The 26,818-nt window shown below is 30.6% G+C and overlaps 2 protein-coding genes across 4 annotated transcripts; both read left to right on the forward strand.

Annotated features, from left to right (window-relative positions):
• The first annotated feature begins 449 nt into the window (after positions 1-449).
• On the forward strand, positions 450-10,722 carry LOC137835721 (Pleckstrin homology (PH) and lipid-binding START domains-containing protein). 3 transcript variants are annotated; one of them, XM_068644350.2, is made up of 21 exons: positions 450-1,125; positions 1,302-1,376; positions 1,475-1,528; positions 1,612-1,677; positions 1,757-1,818; positions 1,970-2,076; positions 2,203-2,249; positions 2,330-2,430; positions 3,319-3,414; positions 3,520-3,584; positions 3,663-3,734; positions 4,092-4,238; positions 4,389-4,696; positions 8,244-8,307; positions 8,394-8,572; positions 8,828-8,929; positions 9,068-9,118; positions 9,194-9,337; positions 9,708-9,803; positions 10,081-10,182; positions 10,349-10,722. In XM_068644350.2, exons 1-21 carry the CDS (start codon positions 952-954, stop codon positions 10,439-10,441), a joined length of 2,205 nt encoding a protein of 734 aa, XP_068500451.1. In that variant the 5' UTR covers positions 450-951; the 3' UTR covers positions 10,442-10,722. The 3 variants fall into 3 exon arrangements, with proteins under 3 accessions (XP_068500451.1, XP_090158938.1, XP_090158939.1); XM_090302812.1 differs by lacking the exon at positions 2,203-2,249 and having other exon boundaries at positions 462-1,125; XM_090302813.1 differs by lacking the exons at positions 450-1,125; positions 1,302-1,376; positions 1,475-1,528; ... (5 more) ...; positions 3,319-3,414; positions 3,520-3,584 and having other exon boundaries at positions 3,662-3,739.
• Positions 10,723-19,973: 9,251 nt separating this feature from the next.
• On the forward strand, positions 19,974-24,237 carry LOC137835722 (GATA transcription factor 11). The gene is made up of 3 exons (XM_068644352.2): positions 19,974-20,229; positions 20,625-20,879; positions 23,357-24,237. Exons 1-3 carry the CDS (start codon positions 20,221-20,223, stop codon positions 24,062-24,064), a joined length of 972 nt encoding a protein of 323 aa, XP_068500453.1. The 5' UTR covers positions 19,974-20,220; the 3' UTR covers positions 24,065-24,237.
• The last annotated feature ends 2,581 nt before the right edge of the window (positions 24,238-26,818 follow it).

The following is a 26,818-nucleotide window of genomic DNA, read 5'->3' on the forward strand; positions in this document are numbered from 1 at the left end:
ATTAACGTTCCCAAATGAAGAAGGAAGAAACTTCCGTATTAACGAAATCAATTACTTATTTAAACATGTCTTGCATTTGATAGTTTAACTTTTCATTTCTTTTATTATTTCTTTTATTAAAGTTATCTAACTTTAAAATAATCTTTCGTCAGTAGATTAACCTTGTTACTATTTTCCTTGGTTTTAAATTAAATATCTTTTTCGTTTAAAGTACAAAAACAGATTATACTCCGTATTAGAGTCAAGAATTGAAGCTTGAAAAGGACTATTTGTAGAGAACATTGCTCAGTTTCCTTTCTCCCCTCTGAAAATAGTAACATTTATCTTGTTCTGAATAAATTAGTAGCATTTGTAAAACATTGTCTAAATCCAATGAAAAGTGATAAAGTACTAAAAGTAGATTAAAAGGGTTGAGAAATATAAAAATGAATTAAAAGAGGTTAGTGTTTGTTTATTATCCCAAGGAAAGCATTGTTGTTGTGGTGGAAAGAAAAGAATAAGTTAAGAGAAGAGTAAGAGAGAAGGAATGAGCAATGAGAGGGAGGAGGGCAGTAGCGTGATTTAAGTGGTTATGAAATTAACTTGACAGGCAATCTTTGTCTCATATGCAACCCAACAGAGTTACACCCAAGGCAAACACAGCACAGCGCACACACACCACACGGCAGAGCCATCCCCAAGAGAGAGAAACACACTCAGACATTTACATTACAATTTCAATTGCATTTAGTGGTTGCAACTACATTCTGCCACTCGCCACACTTCTTCTTCCCTTACACCGTTCTTATTCTCTCTGCTTCTCGGATCGCACTCGCACTCGCACCTTCACTTCAAAACCTCCTCCATCGATTCTCTCATTTTCATACCTCTAACCGCACTTCCGTGTACTGTGGTGCAATCACTACTTAGATGAATGGTGAACGGTGACAACTGAATTGGAGAGGGAAGATAATGGGAAGTAGTGCTGCATCGGCGTCGCAAACCGATGCAACTAGCAGAATGGAAGGCTGGTTGTACCTCATACGCTTCAACCGTATTGGACTTCAGTTCTCACGGAAGCGATACTTCGTTCTTGACGATAACCATCTCCGCAGCTTCAAATCCGTTCCTCTTTCAAATAACCAGGTTCTTCTTTATTTTTTTTTTATTTTTTTTTATTTCGCAGATTCTTTTTTTTTTTTTTATGAATTCAAGTTGCGTCGATTCGATTGCGAATGTAGAGAAGCTTCTGGATTAATCGTTTTCGTTTTGCTTGATCGAGTGTGACATGTGAAACTCTTTCTCTGGAATTTTCCTCGCAGGATCCTGTTAGAAGCGCGATTGTAGATTCCTGCATTCGAGTCATGGATAACGGGAGGGAAAGTGTTAACAGAAAAGTATTGCACTCTTTCCGTTTTTTAATGCCTTTGATTGTGTGTTGTAACCGATGCTGCTGCTGCTGGTGCATGATGCTCGTTCTTTGTGCTGATTGCAGGTGTTTTTCATTTTCACTCTCTATAACACTTCAAATCACAATGATCAGTTAAAGGTAAGGTCGCTGTTATGTTTAGGATACCGAGTTTTTCTATTTGAAATTGTGCCGTTGAATTGCTAAGTGCGAGTGTTGTGCAGTTAGGAGCAAGCCGTCCTGAAGAAGCGGCGAGGTGGATTCAGTCTTTTCATGAAGCATCGTTAAAGGTATGCGATCTGAAATGTTTTAAGCGTGAGGTGGAACTGTTTCGAATGAAGGATTAGGTTATTAATGTGAACGTTATAGGGTGCGCCTGATGGAGGAGATGATGCTGTAGGTTGTTCTAAGAGGAGATGGCAATCTTTTAGGTAGAGTGATCTAATTATTTTTATCTGATCTATGAATAACTTATACTGCAATAAAAAATTCAAGTTGTTTAAATTCTCAATTGTTTGAGCTGGTTTGTTGATGTATCTCCTGTGTGATCTTGTGGTTATTTTTACGGTACTATGCTTTCAGACTCAGTGGGTGTTCCAGTAGAAGTCACCCAAATTCTGTCGACTGGACTCTATCTTCTGCTGATGTTATTGCCCCTTCACCGTGGACAATCTTTGGCTGCCAAAACGGTAAATGTTCATTTCTCTTTCTGCTGTTTGAGTTGTCATTGTTTTGTAAAATCTATTTTAAAATTTCACATAAGTACTAGAGCTGGCTAAAAGTGGTATGAATGATTTTATGGTCGCATAATGAAGGTTTACGACTATTCAAGGAAGCGAAAGACAGGGATTCTGGTGGGAAGGTTGGCAGAATTTGATTTCAGTAACTATTTTTATATTTGGAATAGAAATATGATTTTTTTTAATATGGTCCTTTCTCCAGAAATGGGATGATCACCCTGCAATAATGGCTGTCGGTGTGGTTGATGGAACTTCAGAAGCCATTTTCCAAACTCTTATGTCTCTTGGTCCTTCAAGATCAGAGTAAGTTCATTAGTTGCATTGTGATCTTCCAGCAGTGCCATTGTTTTATTAAGCAAGACATTTCTTATTTTTTGTCAGTTGTCTTGGTATGTTTTTTTTTTCTCATTGCCTTTGTTTTAAATAATGTTAAGTAGCATTTCATCATCACAGCATCATTGGCATGTTACTTCTATTAAATTTTACTATATCATCATTGTTATTCTTAAGATTCAGTGATTGGATGAAGAAGGAATTATAATGTTACAAGACTACAAGAGAATGAAAAGTGTATAAGAGCCAAACAAATAAAAACCAGAGCATAAAGAAAAGAGTATAATCCAAATAAAGCTTACTACACTCCCTTGTGCCCCATCTAGGATACACAAGCATTAACCAATCGTCATAACTATATTAAAAGACTACTTTATCCCACATAGGTGAAACAAAAATTCATCAAACTCATGACACCAGTCATAAGTACCAAATAAAATAACAGCAGAGTTGCATATTATCGGATTGCCTTCCCCACTTTACTCTCCCACAAAACCTGTGAATGACGTGAGGAAGGGCTCCAAATTCCATCAAGATCACGTAGAATTTTTAACTGGACATTGAGCACAGATCGTATCATTTTAAGTCTAATGATCATGGCAACAGGCCAAGGTGAAATGGGGTGTTTCCATTGAAAAAAATCTTTTGTTATCTGGGCCATGTATAATCAAGTTTAAAAATTAAATGAACTGCAAATAAAAAGAAGTTTAATAGTAGATGTTAGGTTATAGCAGTGCAGTAGTGAGCAGTTTAATAATGATACAATTTTATAAACCAACCGTGGTTTTGCTTTAGTAATTTATTTAGTATGGAAGTTGTTACTATTCTCATTAAAACACATTAATTGTTGGCATGCAGGTGGGATTTCTGTTTCTACAAGGGGATTGTGGTGGAGCACTTGGATGGTCACACAGACATTATTCACAAACAGCTATTTAGTGATTGGTTGCCTTGGTAAAGACCCAAGCCTTTAGTGCTGATCATTGTATCACTGCTCGTTTTAAGGTCCTTCCAGTCTATTTAGAATAAAAGTTTCAATTTTTCATACATGTTTTACAGGGGAATGCAACGAAGAGATCTCTTGTTGCGGCGGTATTGGAGGAGAGAAGATGATGGAACATATGGTAGTAGTGAATTGTGGAAGAAAATTCACACTCACACATTTTGAATGAAATTAACTTCTTTGGTTTTCTTTGTCACAGTTATTCTTTATCATTCCGTGTTTCACAAAAAGTGCCCTCCCCAGAAAGGCTATGTGCGTGCTTGCCTCAAAAGTAATGTATGCTTAAACTGTAGAAATCTTTCGTTTCCATTATTCTATTGTACTTTACCTCAAAATAAATTATACTGTGAAACTTAAAGATGGTAATTTGGAATCATATTGTTCTTTGCTTTTAATCATCTTTATTCTGATCTGAAATTAAAGTAGTAGTTCAACTGTCACTGATTCTTAAGTCCTCCTCCTTCACTTTATCACCCATTGTCATTGTAATATCCAATTTATGTGTACTAGGAAGATTTCTGATATTGTTTTTTCGGAATTTTAATGCCTATGAAAATTGCTAGGTAGACAGTTTAGTAGATGTGTAGGTTAGAGTAGTTGAAGGGTGACAACTCATATTCTTTTGTAGGTGGAGGGTATGTTATATCACCGGTGAACAAAGGAAAACAATCAGTTGTAAAGCATATGCTTGCTATTGATTGGAAATGCTGGAGATCTTATCTTAAATCTTCATCAGCACATTCCATAACCATTCAAATGCTTGGGAGAGTTGCTGGTAGTCTTATTTTGTTCAGAAGTTTACATTATTGGACATAATTATTTGCCTGCTCGCCCATATTTACTTTACATTGCTAGTTATTAACATGTTTAAAAAGATTTAATATTTAGTTTGTATTTTATTTACTACTTTCTTTTGCATTTGCAGCATTACGGGAGTTATTTAAAGCTAAACTAGGGAATTGTTCTTCTTCTGATTATTCATCTGGGGAGTTGACTACAAAGAGTGAGCTTCATGGAAAGGAAGAGGGCATCACCAATTCTGATACCGAAATTCAGGCAGATGAGAACAATCATGATAATTCAGTTGAAGAAGTAGATCAAACGCAATCAGAGCATGCAAGTCTTGTTACTCTAAATGATGCTGATGATGAGTTCTATGATGTTCCAGAGCCATCAGACTATGACGAGTCAGAAAATGGATGGATGACTGAATGTAGTCACCAAAAGTCTCAGGTAAAAATGACATTTGAAATATTGTTTTCATTGCACAGAAATGAAGTGTACAATTGAAGTTTTAAGGTAGTTTGTGTCTTGAAGTTAATATTTAGGGATTGCTCTTAAGATATTTCTTTCAATATATACTTTTTAACGATCAATCACTGCACGGGCTTTCAAATGTCATTTATTGTTCTCGGTTTACTATATCTGTTTTTCATTAGGGATAAATTACTGTTCCCATTAGTTAATAGACACTGCTTAGTACATATGTCTTTGCTCCAGAATCCATAAGTCTTAAGACACCCGACTATATGTTTAAGAGTCTTTTAAGAATGACATGAATTAAACTCTCCTCCTTCATTAAACTTTTTAAGCAATCAATCATCTGAGTGTCATTGTATATTTGATTTCATTTCTAGCCTTGCCCATCCTTTTAAAAAACTCCTACACGTGCCTTAGCCATCATATTAATTTACTAAGAAGTTATTCACAATAGTTGGTCTTCTAATCAAATATGTACCTTTTAAAGTTGTTCAACTGTGCAATTCTTTCCCTTCCCTTTTATTGTATGCTCCAATTTTGTGTGCTTCTGCCTAGATACTTGAAATTAAATATCCTAAGTTTTTTCTAAATTTTGCAATATAGAGCACAACTTAGGTTGATTCTTATAGGACACATTGATTGTATTCAATCTTTAATATTCTTCCCATACAAATTAAATTGATTCTACAACTTAACTTTTGGAGGCTTAGGGATTGAAAAACGTGAAACAAAAATTGAATCAAATTGAAAACACAAAGATGAAAAACAAGGAGAAAGTTCAATTCACAGATGTAAGAACCAAACAATTCCTCTTATCATAGTTCTCTAAAGAGTCAGATCCAAGTTTGAACAATTAACCGATTCAACTAATCAATTAAACCAGTTTATGAATCAAATCAAAATATCATTCAATCTAATCCATATCTAATTGTCAAGTCAAGATTCAATTGATTCCTAATTTGATTCTTAAAATCAGAAACACTATTTACAATCACAAAATGTAAATCTGAAATTAGGGAGAAGAACAAACTCAAAGCTTTCAACTATAGGTAGAAAACTCAATTTGGATTGTTTGATTTTGATTTCGTGAATTAATCCTCAAGAATTAGTTCTCCATTTAGTTTTCCATTGATGAAGAACAGAAAACACAAATGGAAGGAGAAGAGGAAGAGGCAATTTCGGAAAGTGAGAGAAAAGGAAATGAAGAGACAATTTCTAAAATTGCAAACCAAACAAATTATTTTGTGTCATGTTTAGAGCACATTTAGGTTATTTATTGTAAAATCTGAAGTAAATATGGGCCTAAATGTGGGCTCTAGTTTGGTCCATAGCCCAATTTACAAAAGCTCAAGCAAAAACAAGGAAAAGCAAATTTGTATGGGTTTCTTTACAAAAATTCAACAAATCTACCCCACCTACTACAAATTGTAGAAACTAGCAGAGAACTCCAAATCTAGTAAACCATATGTCCGTTTTGAAACCCTGGAAATGTAGAATCCAATGCAACTGAATCATACATCCAAAGTGTTAAAGAAACAAGACACTCAAAATTCTATTTCAAAACATAAGATTAAACAAGAATTATCCTAAAAGGAAAATGAATCATACATCCAAAGTGTTAAACAAGACATTCAAAATCTATTTCAAAATATGAAAGTAAACAAGAATTACAATCAAATTAAATCATGGATTAAGAATGGTAAAATTCTGACAAGTATGTCTATCACTCTTTCTCTCCAAGTGTTTAAGAATTTGTTTACACTCAAAGGTACATCATGAAAGTAAGCATTACCATAGGTTTGACAAGCCCCTCATTTATACTATTTGAAACACATGTAACTAAAGATCAAAAAGACTTTTATTTAGCTTGTAATGTGGCAAAGGTAAAGGTGCTAAAAGAAGGGATACAAAGATATAAACCAAAGAGAAAAGAGAAGCAATGGGGAATGGGTTAAAATATAAGTAGAAAGCTACCTATCATTGAGCTAAAATCCAACATTAATTCTTTATTTCTCTTCTTTTCTTTTTCATCCAATTTTCTTTGCTATTTCATCAAACCACAAATACTTGTTTTCTTTTCTTTTTTTTCCATGCTTTTGTTTCATACTACTTTCAATCAACTTACAATGCATCAAAACCTAAGTATTCGTCAAATCAACTAAAAGCTCAAGCTAATACCTCCACACTTATTTTTAACCAATTCTCAAAACAATTCTAAAGCTCCTTTAATCCCTAAGGTTGGGCATGCCATGGTTTTTCACTTTCAAGGCTTGTAATGAACTACGAAAATCATGAAGAAAAAATTTAATAAGACTCAAAGGGGTATACAAGTGGAATTAATGCAAGGTATGTCAATTTGGCTAAGTAGCTGAAAATCAAAGAAGTCCTAAATCATATCAATAGTGCATGTGAGCAAGTAGTATAAAAAAGAGTCAAGTTCTAGAATACTTACAGACATGAGTGAATCACACAAGAAAGAAAGTAGGCTCAAAGAGTGAATCACACAAGAAAGAAAGTAGGCTCAAATCTCACCAAAGTATAGTCTACCAAAATTGATCCACAACCTAATTATCAAGCAAAACTTATTACACTAAAATGTAAGAAACAAATTGTTGGTTTTTTTTTCTGCCAAGGTAATTCGGCACCAATAAGACATGAGCATTTCATATAAGAAAGCCAAGACACCACTCCCAACCCAAAACCTCAAGGCAATGGGTATGTGGGTCTTCTTTCTTTTATATTGCTCTTTAGGCACATTCCTTCTCAATGTGGGACAAACGCACAAGTTAGGTTTTTTTTCTATGGGAAAACGCCGGGGTGATTCGGCACCAATAAGCCATGAGTTTTTCATATAAGAAAGTCAAGATACCACTTCCAACCCAAAACCTTAAGACAATGAATATGTGGGTTTTCTTTCGTATATATTGCTCTTGAGGTACATTCCTACTCAATGTGGGACAAACTCACTCTTAGAATCCTAACACAAATCTGTCATGCTTGAAACTTCTAACTAAGAATGATGAAACTAAGATTGCTCACAGAAGTTTTAAAACATAGGTATCCAATGACAAGTATGCAAAACCTAAACTAGCAATGGCATTTACATATAGTCTAGAAAATTTCCCTCTTTATCTTGTTTAAAAAAAATTTGGATGCTCACTGTAAGCATGTTCACCCACTGCTGGTGAAATTCCAACTTCCAAGAGCTTCAATTGAAGGCAAGCTGTACTTAGGTGTATTTTGGCATACTTGAATTTTGTACAGTTTTCATATAGCCCTACAACTTAGCATTTTATCCTGTCAAGTCCATCATTGGGTGCTCAGTGCAGTCACTACCCATGGCATTCCCAGATGGTACATGCAAAGGTGGGGCTGCATCTGGGCGTATTTACTTATCAGCATTTTTATGATGCTGGACTGCTCATCTCATATTATGCTTTTATTATTTTGCACTGGAAATTCGGTCAAACTTCATTACTTGACTTGGGCCTTCCATGTCCTGCTGTGATGGGAATTTCAGGACATTCGTCATCAGAAGTTATCTACTGCTGCTAATTTTGTAAAAAGATTGCATGATCTTGCAGGTGATTTGTATCCTCTTTGATTGCAGATTATGATTAACCATGATTTTTTTTAAGTTGATTTACAATGTCTTGAGATTCTGTTACAGTTCAGAAGAGGGGCTATGTTGACTTGCAAGAGATGGTCAGGGAAGACAGTAGTATCACATGCTCATACGGATCCACCCTTCCACAAGATCCTACTTGTACATTACCTTGCAGCTTGACTGAAGCAGATCCTTCTACTTTCCTGATTCGTGGAGAAAATTATCTCGATGACCGCCTGAAGGTATGATAGCTGCAACACATTACCAATGCTCTTGGTTGTTCCCACCTGTGCGTGCAATTATTTCTCCATTTTACATCAGATATCTTTTAATGTTCAAACACTAAATTAGTATTCTCTTTGTATATTACATAGTTTCTATGCTTTGAGGAAAGATACTAACTGCAGATTAAGTGCGTTAAATGCAGTTATCCTTTTGTTATTTTGTTCAAGCATGCACATCATCACTAATCTCAAATGTCTGGTAATAATTACTAGATTAAAGCGAAGGGAACCTTGATGCAAATGGTTGCTGCAGATTGGGTGAGATCTGACAAAAGAGAAGATGACCTTGGTGGCCGTCCTGGGAGCATTGTGCAGGTTGCTCATTGCCTATGATTATGTTATCTTGACTTCAATTATATTATTCCTGACTTTAATTATATTCAGCCATCGTGGAGCAACTAATGATTTCTATTATAAAGAAAAATCGATTTGCTGAAGTTTTGTTAGTTGCAGAAATATGCAGCACAAGGAGGGCCCGAGTTCTTTTTCATTGTAAACATTCAGGTAATTGATAGTCCTTTTGTGCTTAGATTGTTACATAATTCAGCACAGCGCTAATTATGTGTTTCTATGAACCAGGTTCCAGGTTCTACTACATATAGCCTAGCACTATACTATATGATGAATACTCCCGTGGAAGATGCTCCTTTGCTAGAGAGTTTTATTAAGGGTGATGATACCTTCAGAAATTCAAGATTTAAGCTTATACCATACATATCTAAGGTGAGTAAATGTGCGATAAATTGCAGCCTAATAGCGCACTTATATATGACCCTTTTTCCCAGTTGTAGGAATGCATGAGATTGAATCTCATCAAGTGATCCAGTTAATTACATTTTCCTCTACTTTCCTTGTATTTACCTCTTACCAATTCCTTGAACTCATTTTGATTTCCTACTAAGTTATTTGAGAACATGTTTTTCCTCCTGGATCAGTGATCGACACGATTTCACTTAAATCACTGAATTCTAAGGAACTCTATTCTAGAATTGTGTATCCTCGATAACTATGCATAGTCAATGTTAAGAAGCCAAAATGTCTACTATTTGTCATTTGTGCCTTTGCATTGTAAGTCTTGACATTCCTGTTTCAGGGTTCATGGATAGTAAAGCAGAGTGTCGGAAAGAAGGCGTGCCTAGTTGGGCAAGCATTGGAAATCAATTATTTCCAGGGAAAGAACTATTTGGAGGTAATTTTTGCATGGCAATCAGTAGAATAGCAACTAGTTAGGAAAATTAAGATTACTAGAGTAAATATATTGTGTTTGCCAGTTTGAGTTTATGCGTATGAAGTATGAATATATTTTGGTCTGCGGAAAATATATACACACGCAGGAGAACTGATCATGAGAGTTAAGAATTGGGCTCAATAGATGTGCATGTGCATGATGCATGATGCATAAAATAATTTAGCTGCCAACCATCTTTCATGTAATTCTTATCTGGAAATCCTGGCATTGATTTCAGCTTGGGGTTGGCATTGGATCATCTACTGTTGCAAGAGGTGTTGTGAGTCTTGTTCTTGGGTACCTCAACCATCTGGTTATTGAGATGGCTTTTTTAATACAGGTAAAGTAATGTTTTTCTTTTTTATTTCCTTTTAATTAGTTGTCAGGCTAAAATATTATCAATGACCCCTTGTGGAAGAGTCTCCGATTAAAACAATTCTCATTTTTTCTTATGAACGATTTTACTATTCTATACACAAATAATTTATGCCTATCATCTTGTTTAGGGAAACACGCGTGAAGAGCTCCCTGAATTTCTTCTTGGAACTTGCCGCCTTAACCATCTGGATGCCACTAAAGCGGTTTGTCTGAAACCGTGATTTTCATGAAACTTCCTGACAATGACAAGTACGTTGTGGAGTAGAGAATTCCCAAGTTGCAAATGTAGATAATTGAAATTTTAGATTCTTGACTCCACAAACTCACTTTCAGAAGTAATTTTTGTTCTATCAATTTGAATGTTGCACCACTTTATGGTGCTGTGAGCGTTGTGAGGGTGCATGGTGTTGGGGGAATTTGTATAATGAAAGTTGAATTTTATTTCCATTACACCTGATTTTATATTTTTTTATTCCTTTTATTTAAATACGTCATTCATTCCTTTTGCCTGTGTCCAGTTTTGGTGTCTCGAATTCAGGCTATGAAATATTGGTATTTATTTCCTTGGAAATGGCGTGCGTTTTGAATGAAAAAGATTCATTTACATTTTTCTCTGTACATTTCTTTAAATAACAACGCAATTCAATCGAAAATGACACTATTTTACTCCAAGTTATTATTTCCTTAACAAAAAAATATGAGCTGAAATAGTCTGCTTTCTTTTTTATTCTAATGTTTACCCAAGGCTCCTGTAGTAATCAATAAATTTTATTCTTATAAATTTTCACGCTACCCGATAATATAAAAACCAAGAGAGAGTAGCATAAGGTGAATGAAGTGAGAAAGGAAAATAAAAAAAAAATTATGACATTAAAAAAAATGTCTAAAACAATAATATAGTTCGCTGTGTTTGAGTTTTTTTGCCGTACTTTCTGAATAGTGATGATTTGAACCAGACACCCACTTAAGGGAAGAAGACAGATGGATGGGTGCATATATCTGTGATAATTTTTTTATTGATTAAAATGAAAGTAACAAAATCTTTAATCGAACATAATAGCTATAATAATAGTTTCATTATTTTTTTAGAACATCAACTAAATTCGGTGAAGCAATGATTCTCTAATCATAAAGCTTGGATGCAGGAGCAGTTGGATTGAATTACAAGTCCAACATGACTTCATTCGCAAACCAATTTGAAATTGAATATAAAAAAAGCAAGAGAGCATTTGAGATTTCCAAATCCCTTTTGAAGTGCAGGGTGACCCCGTTTGGCCTTCTCCATGTCTGAAAAATAATAGGAATGAGAGAAGTGCAGGGAGGTGTGGTGAATGCGGATACGAACATTGCAAAAGAGTTGGTTAGCAGTTGGCCCACTCTTCACTTGACATGATTCCTAACTAACTAACTCAGATTGCAATGAATTTTGTATACATGATTTTGCTTCTAAAGGAACAAATCTGAAGACAAACACAGACTTGCTTTTGTTTCCCAATTTCCTCTTGTGTTTGTGACCTGTACTTAACTCTTCTCTGTCACTGTCTTGTATTTTAATAACCTTTACCCTATTCAATTGCATTTCCATTACCCTCTGTCACTTCTCAGACCCTTCTCTTTCTTAACCACTTTTCTCTCTCTCTTTCACTTCTTATTCTAAATACAACCCTTCCATTATTCAAGGTTATATTACATTCATTCAAATCATAATTTGTGGGGTTACTGCTTCATCTCCACATCTTCTTGTCTATTATTTAAGGTTATAGTATATACATTAACAAAATTATTATCTCCACCTCATGTCATTTGTCATTTAAGATCTTAAATCTATGCCTTTTTTAAGAGGATATTATTTACATAAATTATTATGATAACACGCCTTTTAGTGATAAACCAACAAATGAACTTATTTTTAAAACTAATATAATTAAAACTTGTTTTCTAGATGAGCATATATAATATAAAATGGAGGTAGTAATTAAATCATATGTATTATATTTGTTTGTATTTTAAAAATATTATCTATTTTTTATTTTTTTATTTTGATATTTACTATGTTATTGCTTTTTCTCTATATCTATAAATGAAAAAATAATAATAATTTTAAAAAATAGATAAAAAGAAATAGAAAAATCAAAGGCAACTTCCCTCAAGCGTATGGTGGACCTAGCTAGATCTCTCAGCTAATAATTTAAGTAACGTATGCCGACGCTTTACGTGAATATGCTTAAATTTAAGTAAATTTAAATTATATTAATAAATATTTAAATTAAAATAAACATAATAATTTTTTTATGATTTCAGAATATTTATTGAAATAAAATATTTTAGATATTAAAACTACACATAATAAACTTGTAAAATAAAAATTACTTAATACCTGTCAATTTTTTTGTTTTAAAAAAATTGGAATTTTTGTTTTCAAATGAATTTTATGTTTATTTTTTTAAAAGGTGTAAATTTGCTTATCATTTTTATAAATATGTATACTACCAAGATTTTCGTGCATTAGATAGGTTTTTTCTTTAAATTTAGTAAAAAATACTAAAAAACTAAATTAAAGAGATATATAATTAGAATTTATGAAAAAGTATTAAAAAATATAATTTAAATCAATATTTATCATATTTATTTATATCATGTTTCAATAGTTAAATTAATAAGAATAGATTACAATAATTTCAATATTTAGTCTATGCCAAACAGAAAGATATATTTAATTTGATAGTGAATCAAATCAAATTTTAAAATTAAAATTTTAGATACTTTATATAGGATAAATAACGTAATTTAAGGATTTTTTTTTAAAAAAAATCTCGTTTAAAACTGAAATTTCAGACTTATAATATAAAATATGCGTAGGTCTATAGGTAAAATATATACATTCATTTCATTATACAAGAGTTACTTGAGTTACTAATATAAAGATTAAACTATAATTTGCAACCTTTGCTATTATTATTATTATTATTATTATTATTATTATTTTATTATTATTATTTTATTATTATTATTATTATTATTATTATTATTATTATTATTATTATTATTCACTTGGTTTTTCCCTCAAAGTCTTTGGTCACCTTTGTATCAATTTCTTAAATATAACAATCATGTCCTTTGGATCTATTTTCGTATCAAAGTGACTAGATTAATTTAAACACAAAATCTAATAAGAAAAAGCTTAGCATGCTAGTGTGTTTATGTTCATTATTTTATACTTTTTTTTAATGTTCTTCTTCTAATAATAATAATAATTCTTTTTTCATGTTTTGATATGCTTAATAATTTTGCTTTGGTCTACATTATTAATTAAAGGTAGATCTGAGAAGCTTGTTTCTTTATTTTCAGATCTACCAATATTTTTTTTTTATCCTAGTTGTTCAACGTTTTCTTTCCCCTTATAATGATTTCTTTTACTTTCATTAATTACCTTAACTTTTTGGTGCAACATGCAAATTTATATCTTCATCAATAAAAATATTTGTTTGTTAGATTTTTAACATCTTTGCATGTTAATTGTTATTCATGAAAAATTGTATTAATATATATAATTGATTTATTTTAGATCATGTTTTGAAAAGTTTGTATGTAAAAATATAAATTAAAAAGAGTTGATATAAGCAACTAAATTTTAGTTTATTTGTTCAAAGTTGTATCCATTAATAAAAAAATAATTTTTATGTTGGTTATTTTGAATATATAAATTGTGTAACCAATTTAAATATAATCTATAGTAAAGTTTTTATATTGATAGTCAATCTATATAAAAACTTTTACATATAATATTAGTTAGTTTTTAAAATTAGTATTGTATATTTTACGTGGATTCAAATACAATAAAAAATACTTTTTATATTAATAATGGACGTATAAAATATTTTTAATTAAGAATTAAGAATTATGTAATTTATTATTTAAAAAAACTTCTAGATAATAAGATTTTCTTTCAGTTTTAAGTCCCCAAATTCAGTCTACATTTTACATTGGTTTTAAGTCTCCAGTTCTAGGTCTTCCGATAAAAATAAATAAAAAATTCATAATGATATTTAAGAATTTTCTTTTATAAGTTACGATATTTTTCTTCAAGTTTTGATTCAACATCCAATTTTTTGTTTTGTTTTTGTCAAATCAAGTTATTTTAATGTCTATACTTTTTTAATGAAATTAATCTCGTTCAAAACATCTACTTAAAATTATAACTAATGTGATATCTACATATTACATTGATGTAATAGGCTAATGTAATATGTGAGTATTTGCAAAAATATTCTTATGTCACTTTTTGCAACAAAAATTTATATACAAAAATTTATATTTATATTTTTTTAGTTCTATATTATAAATTTAAGTTATCATGTGAATGGGGTTTTTTTTTTTAACTAGCTTCATTGTTTTATTAATTATATCGATTATTTACTTTCTCAAATTTCATATTATTATTATTTCCAATTTTTATGTTAAGGTTTCTTTTTATTTCTCAAATCTTAAGTTTTTCAAAATTAGTTACTTTATTTTTTTACGTTTAAAAAAAATAAAAATAAAAATACAAGAAAGGGTAGAATTTCTTAAGTATTGTCTGAAAGAGTGCAGTTAGACAATGTGTTTGTATTTATCTACTAAAAACAACTATTAAATAAAATTTAATTTTAGAGACAAAACTAATTAGTTATTATATTAATTGAATTGGAAATCATTTTATAAATTAAAAAATCTATTGGTATATAAAGTAGTTTCTATTATTAATAAAAATTTATAAAGTAGTTTTAAAATTAGTATTTAACCATTAGCTATCTACTAGCTACTAATATTTTATATTCTAAATTAGTTTTTATTAGTCTTTTAGAAATAATTTAGAATCTTAAATATTAGTAGCTAAAATCTTGATAGCTAATTTAGATACCAATTTAAAAATTATTTTATAATTTTTTTATTAATAATAGAAATCACTTTAGATACTAATAATTTTTAGTATATAAAATAGTATCTAATTTAGTGACTAATTATTTTTTTTTCTAAATTTGGTTGCTATTTAATAAAAAAAAAATTAGTCAAATGACTTAAGGAGCTATATTGTTATTGTAAGTACTTTTATTGAAATTTAGAATTAGTGAGTTTAATGTTGTTTGTGTTTCTGAATTATACGACTAATAGTATATTTTAATTTATCTCTGTTTTAGAGGTGTTAATACGTGTATATATAATTTAAGAAGACATATATAGTTCAAATGATATATGGGATGAGTCAAATGGCTTCATTCCTTAAATTCCTTCCTTTTTTTTTATAAAAAAACAGTGTAAATATTCTTGCACTTTTTTATTGTAAATATTCTTGCACTTTTTTATTAATGTATATATAGGATAACAAAATAGGTAAAACACATCCCAAAAATCATAACCCTAAAGTTGGGTGAAAAAAATGAAATATTAATAAAACAAAAAAGATAATAAAGTGAAAAAAAAAATCAAAGAAACAAATTTGGGTTTCTTCGCTTCTTCAATGACCTTCTTATCCTTCTTTTCACCCCATTTTCTCACTTTCGTACACCGCCCCGCCTCCTGGAACTATCTGCGCACCCCTACCTTTCTTGAACTGCACACACGTCCTCACTGTTTTCCACCTCTGATAAGTTCATTATCGCTGCTGACGACACGAAGCTTGTGGACGATAGTAGCCTCGTCATGCCGGTGGAAGTGGTTTAACTATGCTGGAAGTACAAGTCTCCAACAACTATTTAGCAAAGAAGAATGACACTTTAAACCCTAAATACTTTAAAAATTCCAATTTTTTGTTAAATTCCTTCCTTCAAATGAGAAGAACCTCATTCAAAGACATACTTGTTAATTGAGTAGTATGACATTTATAATAAATTAAGTTTTACTTAAAAAATGTTGCTCAAACTATGTGTCCAGCCAAAATGACATTTTATGATTGGTGAAAGAGTTAATTACTTGTTTTACTTGTTTAAGTTAATTTAAAGAGTTTAAATAGTGTATAATTATACTTAATTTTGTATTCTATATTTCTAAAGTTTTATTTCACTTAAATTAGTTACGATTGGTTGTTGAATAAATTTGATAAGTGATGAGCTTATATTTGACATATGAAGTGAAATGATCATTACAATATGATTGGTGCAAGAGTTAGTTACATAAAAAAAAAAAATTCACTTAAGAGTTTAGAGTTTAGAGTTTAGGATTTATGGTTGTGGTTGAAATATACTTTAAGTATTAAGTTATGAAATGAATATTGTAAATGAAATATTTAAATTTTTATTGATCATCCAAACTATATAGACAAATATATTAGTTGTTGAAAAATTAATGGAGATTTCTATCACCAATTATGGGATGAAGAATTATCAAGAAATAGATAAACATATAAGAAACTTCCATGTCATATTCTGTTTAGAAATGAAATTGTGAAATAATTTTGTGTTTATGTGAAATAATTGTGTGTTTATGATGAAAAATATAATTATATTAATATCAAACCTACTAATTTAATATTATTTTTTAAAGCCATTTAATATTGAAATGATGTTGTTTTATTTTTTAGTAACTTTTCTAAGTAATGAATGCGTTTAGTATAATTTATGGTGTTTTATACCTTATCCTTATCGTGTGAAGTAGTTATGTTTGTTATTCTTAATGCAACTTTGGAACATCTCATAGATATTAATAATACAGGAGAGTCTATGTTTTAGTTTTGAGATTGTATTTATATATATATATATATATATATATATATATATATATATATTTTACGTTATTAAATTTTATTTTACTAAATAATATTGAAATCATTGTACGTTTAACTAAATTCATATTATTTTTACTAATATTTTGTAAAGTGTAAAATTATTACAATCAAACATTACAACATAAACAAAATAAATAAAACAGCTTTGAAATATGTTCATCTTCAAGAATATATCAAAAACCACTCAATCAAACATTCAATAGTTTCTTTTAAGAAAATTCAATAATAATAAACTACAGAAATAGAATAAAATAAAAAAAAAATGCATATTAGTTTTGAAGTATGTGGGAACTAGATTCGAAGTTAGGTAAAATCCTATTAAGTATTAGCTTTTGGAGAAACTTTTTTTTTTTTTATTCATTCTAACAAAACAAGTTACTTATTATTATTTTAACAGGTTTTTGTATGGATGATTGGCTCATTTTAATTTTAAGGGGAAAAAAATAAAGCATACCAAACTTTATTTAAGATTTTTTTCTCTCCCTGAAATTAATATTTTTGCAAAAGAAGGGTTGCATCTCCATTTTGATCTTTCAAAACACGTTGGTCCCACATTGAAAATTAGTACCATCAATTATTTTATCGGATGGTCCATCTCTATTTCTTTTTGCAGGAATCAAAATAAATAAATGTAAAAATAAAAATTAGTATTTTCGAACAATCAAAATAAAAATGTAAATAAATAAAAAAATATTGAATATGAAATAAGATAATTACGTCTTTCATTTTTTTTTTGTGAATTTAGGTTATTTAAACAGTGGGGATTTTTTTATAATCACTAATAAAAATTAACATTTAAAATTATACTAGTTTCAGAATTTATGGTGTTTATACTTTATTTTAATAAAATATTTAATATTAAAATTTAAATTAATGATAAGTGTATTTTTATCTTTAACATTGTTATTTTTAGATTTAATTAACTTTTAATTATCTAATAAATTTGGATGTTTTCTATTAAAAGTTTGGATTAAAAAAAATATTTATTGAGTGTTTAAACATATATATTTTTTAAATATCTAATATAATATTTATTATTAATGGGATGATATGATGGATATTTTTTTTTCTAATTTATTAAAAAACTTCTATTTATTTTCAATTTTTTTCATCCGTAAATTTGGGTCAAACTTGTTCATTCTCTCTTTAAGCGTGACTTCACCAAAAATTAGAGAAGATTAGTGAAAAAATATACACGTTAATCAATAAGTTTGAGAATAATAATTATAAGATTCCGGTGATAGCAAAGTCAAGTATATTACCAATGTACTTGACCTTGACAAAAAAAATAAAAATAGTTTGACAATTTTTTAATAAAAATATCTAAATTTATAAGTTATTTCAAAATTAATTAAATATTGTATTTACTAATAAAATCACTATGACAAACTATTTCTTATTTGTTCACTTTTTTATAATAATAAAAAAATATATGATTAAAAAATTAATTCTTATAATAAAATTTATTAAAAAATATTATTAAAATTTATATTAAATTTTTAAAAATAATACATAAAAATAATCAAAAAATTATTATTATTTATAATATTATAATTATATAATAGGAACATTTGTAATTTTTTATGAAAATAAAAATAAATTATAATGAATTTTATATAAAAAAATAATTATAACATATTTGAATTTGTATTTAAAAAATTATAATTATAATCATATAATAAGCATTTTTTCGACCTTTATATAGATTTTACTATATTGTGTCCACTTTAATATGTTTTTTCTCCATTGTATGCTTTCTTACTTACTTTAGTAAATAATAAAGTATTAGTCTTTTAAGTGTTTTTTAATAATTATACTTGTACTAAATTCTTGTTTTTAAAGTATACTCAAATTTAGATTAATAAATTACAAATTTTTTAATATTTTATATTTATTTATATAGATTAGTCTCAGACCCACCATAAATATTAAAAAATTAGACAGAACAACTTCTCACCTCTATTTAAGTTGTTTCTTTAAACACCTACATGTAAAATGTAAAAATCTTTATCACAAATAGAGTTTAATTTTCATATATTATCAATGTAGTATATTATCAATTAATTAAGAACAATTTTAAATATACCTTTTAAAGTAACTAAAATGATATATAATAATGTATAACTAAATAGTATTACCTTTTAATTAAATTATTATAAAACCCATTTCTTATGAAACGTACAAAAATAAAATAAAATTGTACAAACTATGTTTATTCTTACATCAATATTCGAAAAGTGATATAAAGTTAGACGTGATCTACTCATTTCTTGAAAATAAGATAAAAAATAGTTGTATAATATTCTCTTGGTCTTTGTCGGTGATCTGCATGAATTTTTGTATTTTCTTTTACAAATAAATCACTACATTAAATCTGAAATGATAAAATGATTTAAATAATAATAATAATAATAATTTGTTTGAGATCCACCTATTTTTGCTTTAAACAAATGCTTTTAGATCCATATCTCATGCTCCTCCATCACCCTTACCAACACATTTGACCACCATTTTTTCTTACTTTTCAAGATTTTATTCATTCATTCAGAAAAAAAAAACCAAATGCATAAGTCAAAAATTTCTACCTTCATAATTTATTTAAAAAATAACACAATTAAAAACTTTATAAGGATTATTGAATTGCCCTATTTATCATTTTTAGGAAAGTATTTTCACATGCGTTATGTAATAATTAAAATTTATTCTTAAAAAATATTTTTCTTTTAATGGGGTATTTCAGTTTTTCTCGAGCAATGTTCCTAAAGGTTTAGCATGATAATCACGCGTTTTAACGTTAAGAATGCGAGACAAAAAGCTTAAATCTAACAAATTATCAGAAAATGATAAACGTTAGATCTTGTTTTTTTATAAGTCTAACTTTTGGAAGTGTACAAAACCATAATAATTACTTGTGTAAACAATAAGAAAGGGTTTTGTTTTAATAGAAGAGAATTAAATGAATATAATAAATAAAAATTTGGTATGAAATAGATGGAATACTATTATGGAAAGGGAAATATTTATTGGAGTCACTAGAGGAGGATGAGGGTTTCCGCATGGAAGCAGCGCTAGTGGCGCAGGAAAATAAAACCTAATTTACCAAATTCAGACACAGAGATTCTCATTCCTCAACATCTTCTTATGTGTTCTGTCTAATTAATCCTCAATTTTCTTCTATCTTTCTCTCTCTCCCTCTCCAAATTACTACAATGTGCTCCATTTCCTCACTCCACCCAACCCATGTCTGAGGTTTTTCAAGCTCTCCCCTTTTTTTCCTTTTTTTTTCTCTTCCTTGTTTATCTCTCTCTTTTTCTTTCCTTTTAAAATCAGATATTGCACGCATTTTCCCTTTTTGTTTGTGATTTTGTTTTTCTTTCCAACTTTGAGAAATTGTGAAAGACTGGTGTTTTACTGTTTTTAGCTGGTTTTTTTTTTCTTTGTGAATATTTACAAGGCACATCCTCATTGCCGCTAAGTTAAATGCCTTATTATCTAAATTACACCAGAGAACATGGCATAAATTCTGATTTTTTGATGATGTTTAACTAGTGATGGGGGGTTTGTGTTGTTTATTTTTCAAATGTCTTCTGTTGTGTTCGAGCAGGGAATGACAATGTGTGTTTGCTGTTTCTTATGTACTGTAGTGTTTCGAACCGGATATTGCTAACATGAAGGACTCTTGGTTTTTCGACAATAACTTCAATGGTCTGTCTGATGATATTTTTGATGATGTCGTGGGCTTTTTTGATTTCCCACTGGAAGATGTGGAAGAAGACTGGGATTCTCAATTTAAATGCCTTGAAGACCAACATTCTGAGATTTTTTCAGCGTCATCAAATGGGCTGTGTGGCAAAACTCAAACTGAAAACCCCCAACTTGGGACGGAGTTCTCTGTTTCTGTGAGTATTCTGTCCACAGTTATGGTTTGTAGGAATGTAGATTGTGATATCTTTAACCCACTAAATTCTTCTCTTTCATGTTGACCCCGTGTTTTAAATCGTGGTCGTGATTTTAGTTAGTTTTGTTGCTGATATTACGGGAAAATGTAGCTGAGTCAAACGACCTTGAAAATGATGTGACCTCAATTGTGGTTGAAGACTGTTTTTTTTTAGACCATAATTGTCCATATCCAATTAGTTATGTACATGGAAAGTGATGATGAACCCTGGATGCACTGTACTTATATTTGATGAACTAACTATGTGGATGTTTTTGTTATGTGAAACCGAAATTACATGAATGCATCCAAAGGAGAAATTTTGTTGATCTGGGTCCTTTGGTTCGGATGCTGGAATGACCGGTTTGTTTCATGTTATCTATAATTTCTGAATGAAATGTTCTTGCTGAACTTTCATCACAAACCTTTGACAAGAGATGTTAATTCTGTTATTTAGACAACTAAGAGTTTGTACAGTGGTTATTCCTAAAATGTTGTCTTGGAATTTGTCGGATTGGCAAAACAAAAATATTGGCAATTAAAATACTCCTTGCGTAAGAGAATAGATTTGATGATGAATTTGTTATAATCTAGGAGATCTAAGAGAAGAGGCCAAGCCCGGGTACAATTGGAAAGTTGTGCCTTCACGACAGGTTGGTCATGGACTAAAATCCCCAAACAGTCTCATTGCATGTGCAATGTGCCATCCCCCATACCTTCATGTAGCGAGGAGCCTTCAAGTATTATAAAGGTTAAAGATACGGGGTTAGGTGCATTTACTTAAAGGCAGGATTATTGAGCAACTTTTTAATTGCATAGCACATGCTTTATTGTTTACTAATGATCTGTTTCCACAAGTAAAGAGTAGAAGCAGCAGCAGTCTGAATTCCCTTGAAACTATGTTGCCAATTTCATTTTCTCATTCTCTGCAGTAACAGGATATAATAATAAAACATGTAGTTGTTAACAAATTTAGGCGAAGAATTTCTATATTTTATCTACTACCGAGTCAAAATGTCCTGGAAAAGCTGCTATTATTCTGTTTATAGTGCTCAGTGTTTTTGGACCTGAAGTTGGAACTTCAGGGTTGTGTGACAATGTGAGGAGGAAGGTTGGAAGCATGATGATTATCTCCTTCCTCCACCATTCAAGTTTCAGAAACGCCCTCTCTTGGTATACATTTTGGATGGCATTAGAATGTTTAAAGAAAGACAAAAGAGGAAGAAAGTGAGAAAAAGTTAAGAAGATTGGCCGGAAAATGAGTCATCTGATTAATTTTTAATACAGTTTATCAATCATAACTGTCAGGTTCTAAAATTGAAATTTTACTACTGTTGAAATTATGGGCTTTTAGGTATAGAGTGAGGAATAGAGATAAAAGAGTTTGAAACAGTAAATTGATATTAATAAAGATGTATTCATAAAACCTAGAGCACTAATCCATGTGTAAGGAATTATGATAACTCACGAGATTAGGAGGAAATAGGAAAACTGATCCTATGAGATAATCTAAGATATTAGACATTCGAAGAATTGCAGTTACTTTTTCAGTTATATATATGTGTGAGTGTATTCAGCATCAATTTTATTCAGTTAAATTTGTGTTAAAATGTTTGAAAGAGGTGTAATAACATGAGCTTCCTTATAATTAATTTGCACGATAAGTTGATATTTCGAAATTTATTGGTGAATGAATCTTAAATCTCAACAACACCATAGAACTCTTGCCATATGTTATTTTGGGTGTTTCTCTCATAAAGTGATTAAGTTGTGGTAACAAAGCTTGGATTTTTTAAGTGTTTAGATATTTTGAATGGTGAATGAGTGTGACATGTTTTCGTAGAACGATGTAAAAATTTGCTCTCCTAAGAAGTGGATGATTAAAAGAATGCATCTCTTGTGTGCTTGTATTTGGTAAGTGGTGGGGTACAGTTCTAAATATCAGATCCCTTGACCCAAGCTATTTCTGTCTCCATGGCTTAATTAAAGAAACTCTTTTGACATGGTTGGATGGCTGATACTAATTGGCTGGGGATGAGTATTGAGTTCTCGATTGTGTATGTGTATACTGTTTTATGGCAATGAAATAGAAAATTATTTACATATCTGCAGTCACACTTTCTTAAGAGACAAGACTACCACATGGTATTGCAAATTGAAATTGTAAAAAGATGCAAGTAGTTTGAGTGACTGTGTCTTTTTGTGCTGGACCCTGAAATGAGGATGTAAGTATATGGTAATTGATTACTATGAGTATCAATTTTAGAACAGTAGCAGGGCTTTCACGTGATTAGATTTGTGGAGTATAAATGTAAATTTGAAAGAAATCAAACGGAATCCTCTCACTTGTTTATTCAAATAATCAAATCCACTGATGTTGCATCTGATTCTTGTTCTTTTTTATTTTTTTGTTGGTTTGATGATTGTTTGGCATTGCAGTGCAATGGGATTTCCCCAATAAAACAGCTGGCAAAGGCTCCTGGACCAACATATGGAAAAACCATTCCCCTCAAGAATGTCACTTTCAATGGAAAAGATTTGCATCAATTCCGAACCTACAGCCCAGTTTCAGTTTTTGAAAGCAGCAGTTCTTCCTCCGTTGAGAATTCGAACTTTGATCGGCCTGTCATTCCAGTAAAGCGTGCTCGAAGTAAACGGCAGCGCCGTTCAAGCTTGAGTCCACTATTTTCCATTCCTTACATCCTTAACGCACAGGCTTTGCAAAATCAGCAAAGGACATCTGCCTCTGAATCAGATTTCGAAACAAATGTTGCTGGGAATATGTCAAACAAAGTAAAAAGCCACAGAAAAAAGGACTTGTCCCTGCTATCAGAAGATGTTGAGATGATGAGATCCTCACATCTGGTGTCAGATCCCCCCAGAAAATGCATGCATTGTGAGGTGACAAAGACCCCACAATGGAGAGAGGGACCTATGGGTCCCAAAACACTGTGCAATGCTTGTGGCGTTCGATACAGGTCAGGCCGCCTCTTTCCTGAATACCGGCCAGCAGCTAGCCCAACTTTTGTTTCATCATTGCACTCAAACTGTCACAAGAAGGTCGTGGAGATGAGAAGCAGAGTTGAGGAGGGTGTTAGGGGTTCTATGTTTGCTTCATCAAATCTCCATGGAAATTCTGTAGGATAATTTTTATGTTGGATTGATTATACTGAGGAAGAAACGGTAGTCCTAAACAGGATCCTCCTTGTTTGTTGTTTTCATTATAGTCTAATGTTATATTGCTTAGCTTCATTTGTTTAATTAATGTAAATTGATTGGTGAAAATAAAAGGTAGTAGCAGGTTAGTGCTTTGCGAGGAACCCGGGGAACATGGTATTGAATTGAGAAGGTTATGATGTAGTTTTGATTGTGGTGGTGGATGAAGCAGCCAGCAAAATTCTAACTGGATCGCATGCATGGCTGTGGTGTGGGGCAAAGAGTTATAAAGTAGGTGCAAGAATCTTTGCCATTGCTGATGCATGTGCCACCAGAACATAAAGTCAAGGATTAAATTGAGGCAAGGACAATAATACCACATGCCTCATAACATGCCACAGCATTTTAAAGAAAGCACATGCATCGCTTTTTTTTTTATGTTAGAAGACTTGCAAGCTAGATTAATGCTTTTCTATTCAGCTTCAAAATGGCTTTTTCACTTGCCCTTCATAACAGGCTAGTGGAATTTGTTTCTAGCAGAAGTGTTCAAAGGGCTGGCCTAATTTTTTTTAAAGGCTCATTATCGTTCTTTATTGTTTTTATACTTTTGCCTAATTATGATTTTACTGTGCATTTTGAAATTGATATTTGATTATGATCTAAACGTTTATCTTGAATCCATTTACATTTACGTCTCTGCTTTTTATTGAACCCCTTTTCCTAGGCTGATTTTTAATGTTAAACCGTACATTTGAATGAAGCAACCAAGTTCAGACCTATCATCATGCCTTAAAACCTCTTAGGGGAAGGACCTATATTCGGATGAATTGTTAACTTGATAACGCTAAATTATGTCATTTCATACTTAAAAAAAAATTAATGCTGTAATTGTACTGATTTTCGCCAAATCCTCAACTTAATTGGTCTAAAGTTCGTGGTATTATTCTATTACTTTTATACAAAATAGCCAAACTTTTTTATTATTATTTTTTGATAGTATCTATTGTAAAAGATAGCCCTAATTATTTTAGCGGCCCAAGAATGCACTAGTCTTATGGATCACAGGGGCTTTAATATATCAAGGAAAGCCCATATAGTAAAGGCTGTTTCTTCCTGCACCTCCATAACTTCTCCAGCACCCAACAGGTAAGCAAAAGACCATTTTGTCCGTAAATAACACATTCTGATTCTCTAAAAATGTATTTTTTTCTATTTACACCTCCTGTTCCGAAAATATCTTTCAGATTTTCTTTTTCTTTAAAATAATACATTCCAGATTACTTTGGAAGGTATTTCTGAATTTAAAAATACTTTCTGAATTTTATAATATGGAAATATCTTCTGAATTATATAATCTAGTATTTTTTTAAAAAAAATTATTTTGTGTTATATAATGGGAAAGATATTTTCAATTAAGAAATACTTTTTGGATTCTATAATCCGAGATTTTCTCATATCACACAGGAAGAAACAACCTATAGTAAAATTTGTTTTATTATGTCTAGACACCTCAAACCCGAAAGAACAAAAATATCTCTGCACCCAAACTCAAACATAAGATCTTAGTGTTATTTTTTTTTCCGGTTGTTGTGGGGTTTAAATAGATGCACACCTCTTTATTAATAAGCTACTTTTGAATTATTTTTAATAATTTAATGAAGGATTAATCTATCACCCGATGACTATGAAAAGACTTGATGAGGCCAAAAAGGAATAAGTTTGAGAATGACTTTTCTGTTTTTCATAAATTGTTGTAACATCCTCCTTGCTTAAGTGGTTTTAATTTGAGGAGTTGGTATGTTGTTCCTTTTCAATGACAACTAGATACCAAATTTCAATCTAGCTTGCCATCATCACAAAGTGTTGTGCTTAATTTTTAATTCAATAAATATATTTCTCTCTTTAAGATATACTTATATATTTTTTATTTTAAAATTCTCATTCCTTTCTTGTAAATGAATATGTATTGTATTTGAGTATTCTTTAATGTAGATGTTTTTTTTATCACTCGAGACGTGATTAATAATTGGATCTGATCTATTATAAATTTTAGGCCATTGGAAGATGAAATTAAAATTCAGATAAAGTTTCAAACTAATAATAGAGATATTTAAAATGCTAGAATAAACTATATGTGATACTTGAAATTATAGTTGCTAACAAGTGTCATGTACACAAATAAAATTTATAATAAATCATTTTTTATTAGTAAAAAAAAATTAAAATGGAAGTGTTTCAACTTTTATACAAGTGCCAAAATCCTCACTGCCTAGTTTAAAATTTAGAAGCATTACAAAACAATAGAGAGGTGTATACAGCTAGGCTTCATTAGGCTCTTTTCATAGCATATTAAGAAGCAAATTCTACATAATTTCTAGCGTCAAGAACCCTTGCAATTCCTTACACAAGCAATCTGAAGTCCCTTCCCTACATCAAATGATTCTAAGATAGTCCAACAACAACTATGCTGCAGGTTCTTTTATCCTACAAAAGAAGCCATGATTGCTTCCCCTCCCTCTGCATAAACTACAACCCTAAACCCATAAAAATGTCTTTCCATGCTTGCAAAAAATAAGCAGTGTAATAGGCCTACTCTACAATCCCTTAGAACGCCTAGAACCAAAAGGTATCATAGAAAACTCTTGTGATCATGAATGCAATTACAACATATGTTTTTGCCATTGTTCTTCCAACAATTCCTAAAATATAATGAGCATTGTTATGGATTTTGCAAATCAACATATA

Source organism: Phaseolus vulgaris, chromosome 5 (assembly GCF_051622355.1).
Source record: "Phaseolus vulgaris cultivar YP4 chromosome 5, ASM5162235v1, whole genome shotgun sequence".
NCBI lineage: Eukaryota > Viridiplantae > Streptophyta > Magnoliopsida > Fabales > Fabaceae > Phaseolus > Phaseolus vulgaris.

Coding starts and splice junctions, on each gene's coding strand:
- LOC137835721 (XM_068644350.2), top strand. CDS start 952: ATGGGAAGTAGTGCTGCATCGGCGTCGCAAACCGATGCAACTAGCAGA. Junction 2,250..2,329: donor ACAGGGATTCTGGTGGGAAG/GTTGGCAGAATT, acceptor TCCTTTCTCCAG/AAATGGGATGATCACCCTGC. Junction 8,573..8,827: donor ATCTCGATGACCGCCTGAAG/GTATGATAGCTG, acceptor AATAATTACTAG/ATTAAAGCGAAGGGAACCTT.
- LOC137835722 (XM_068644352.2), top strand. Junction 20,880..23,356: donor GGACGGAGTTCTCTGTTTCT/GTGAGTATTCTG, acceptor TTGGCATTGCAG/TGCAATGGGATTTCCCCAAT.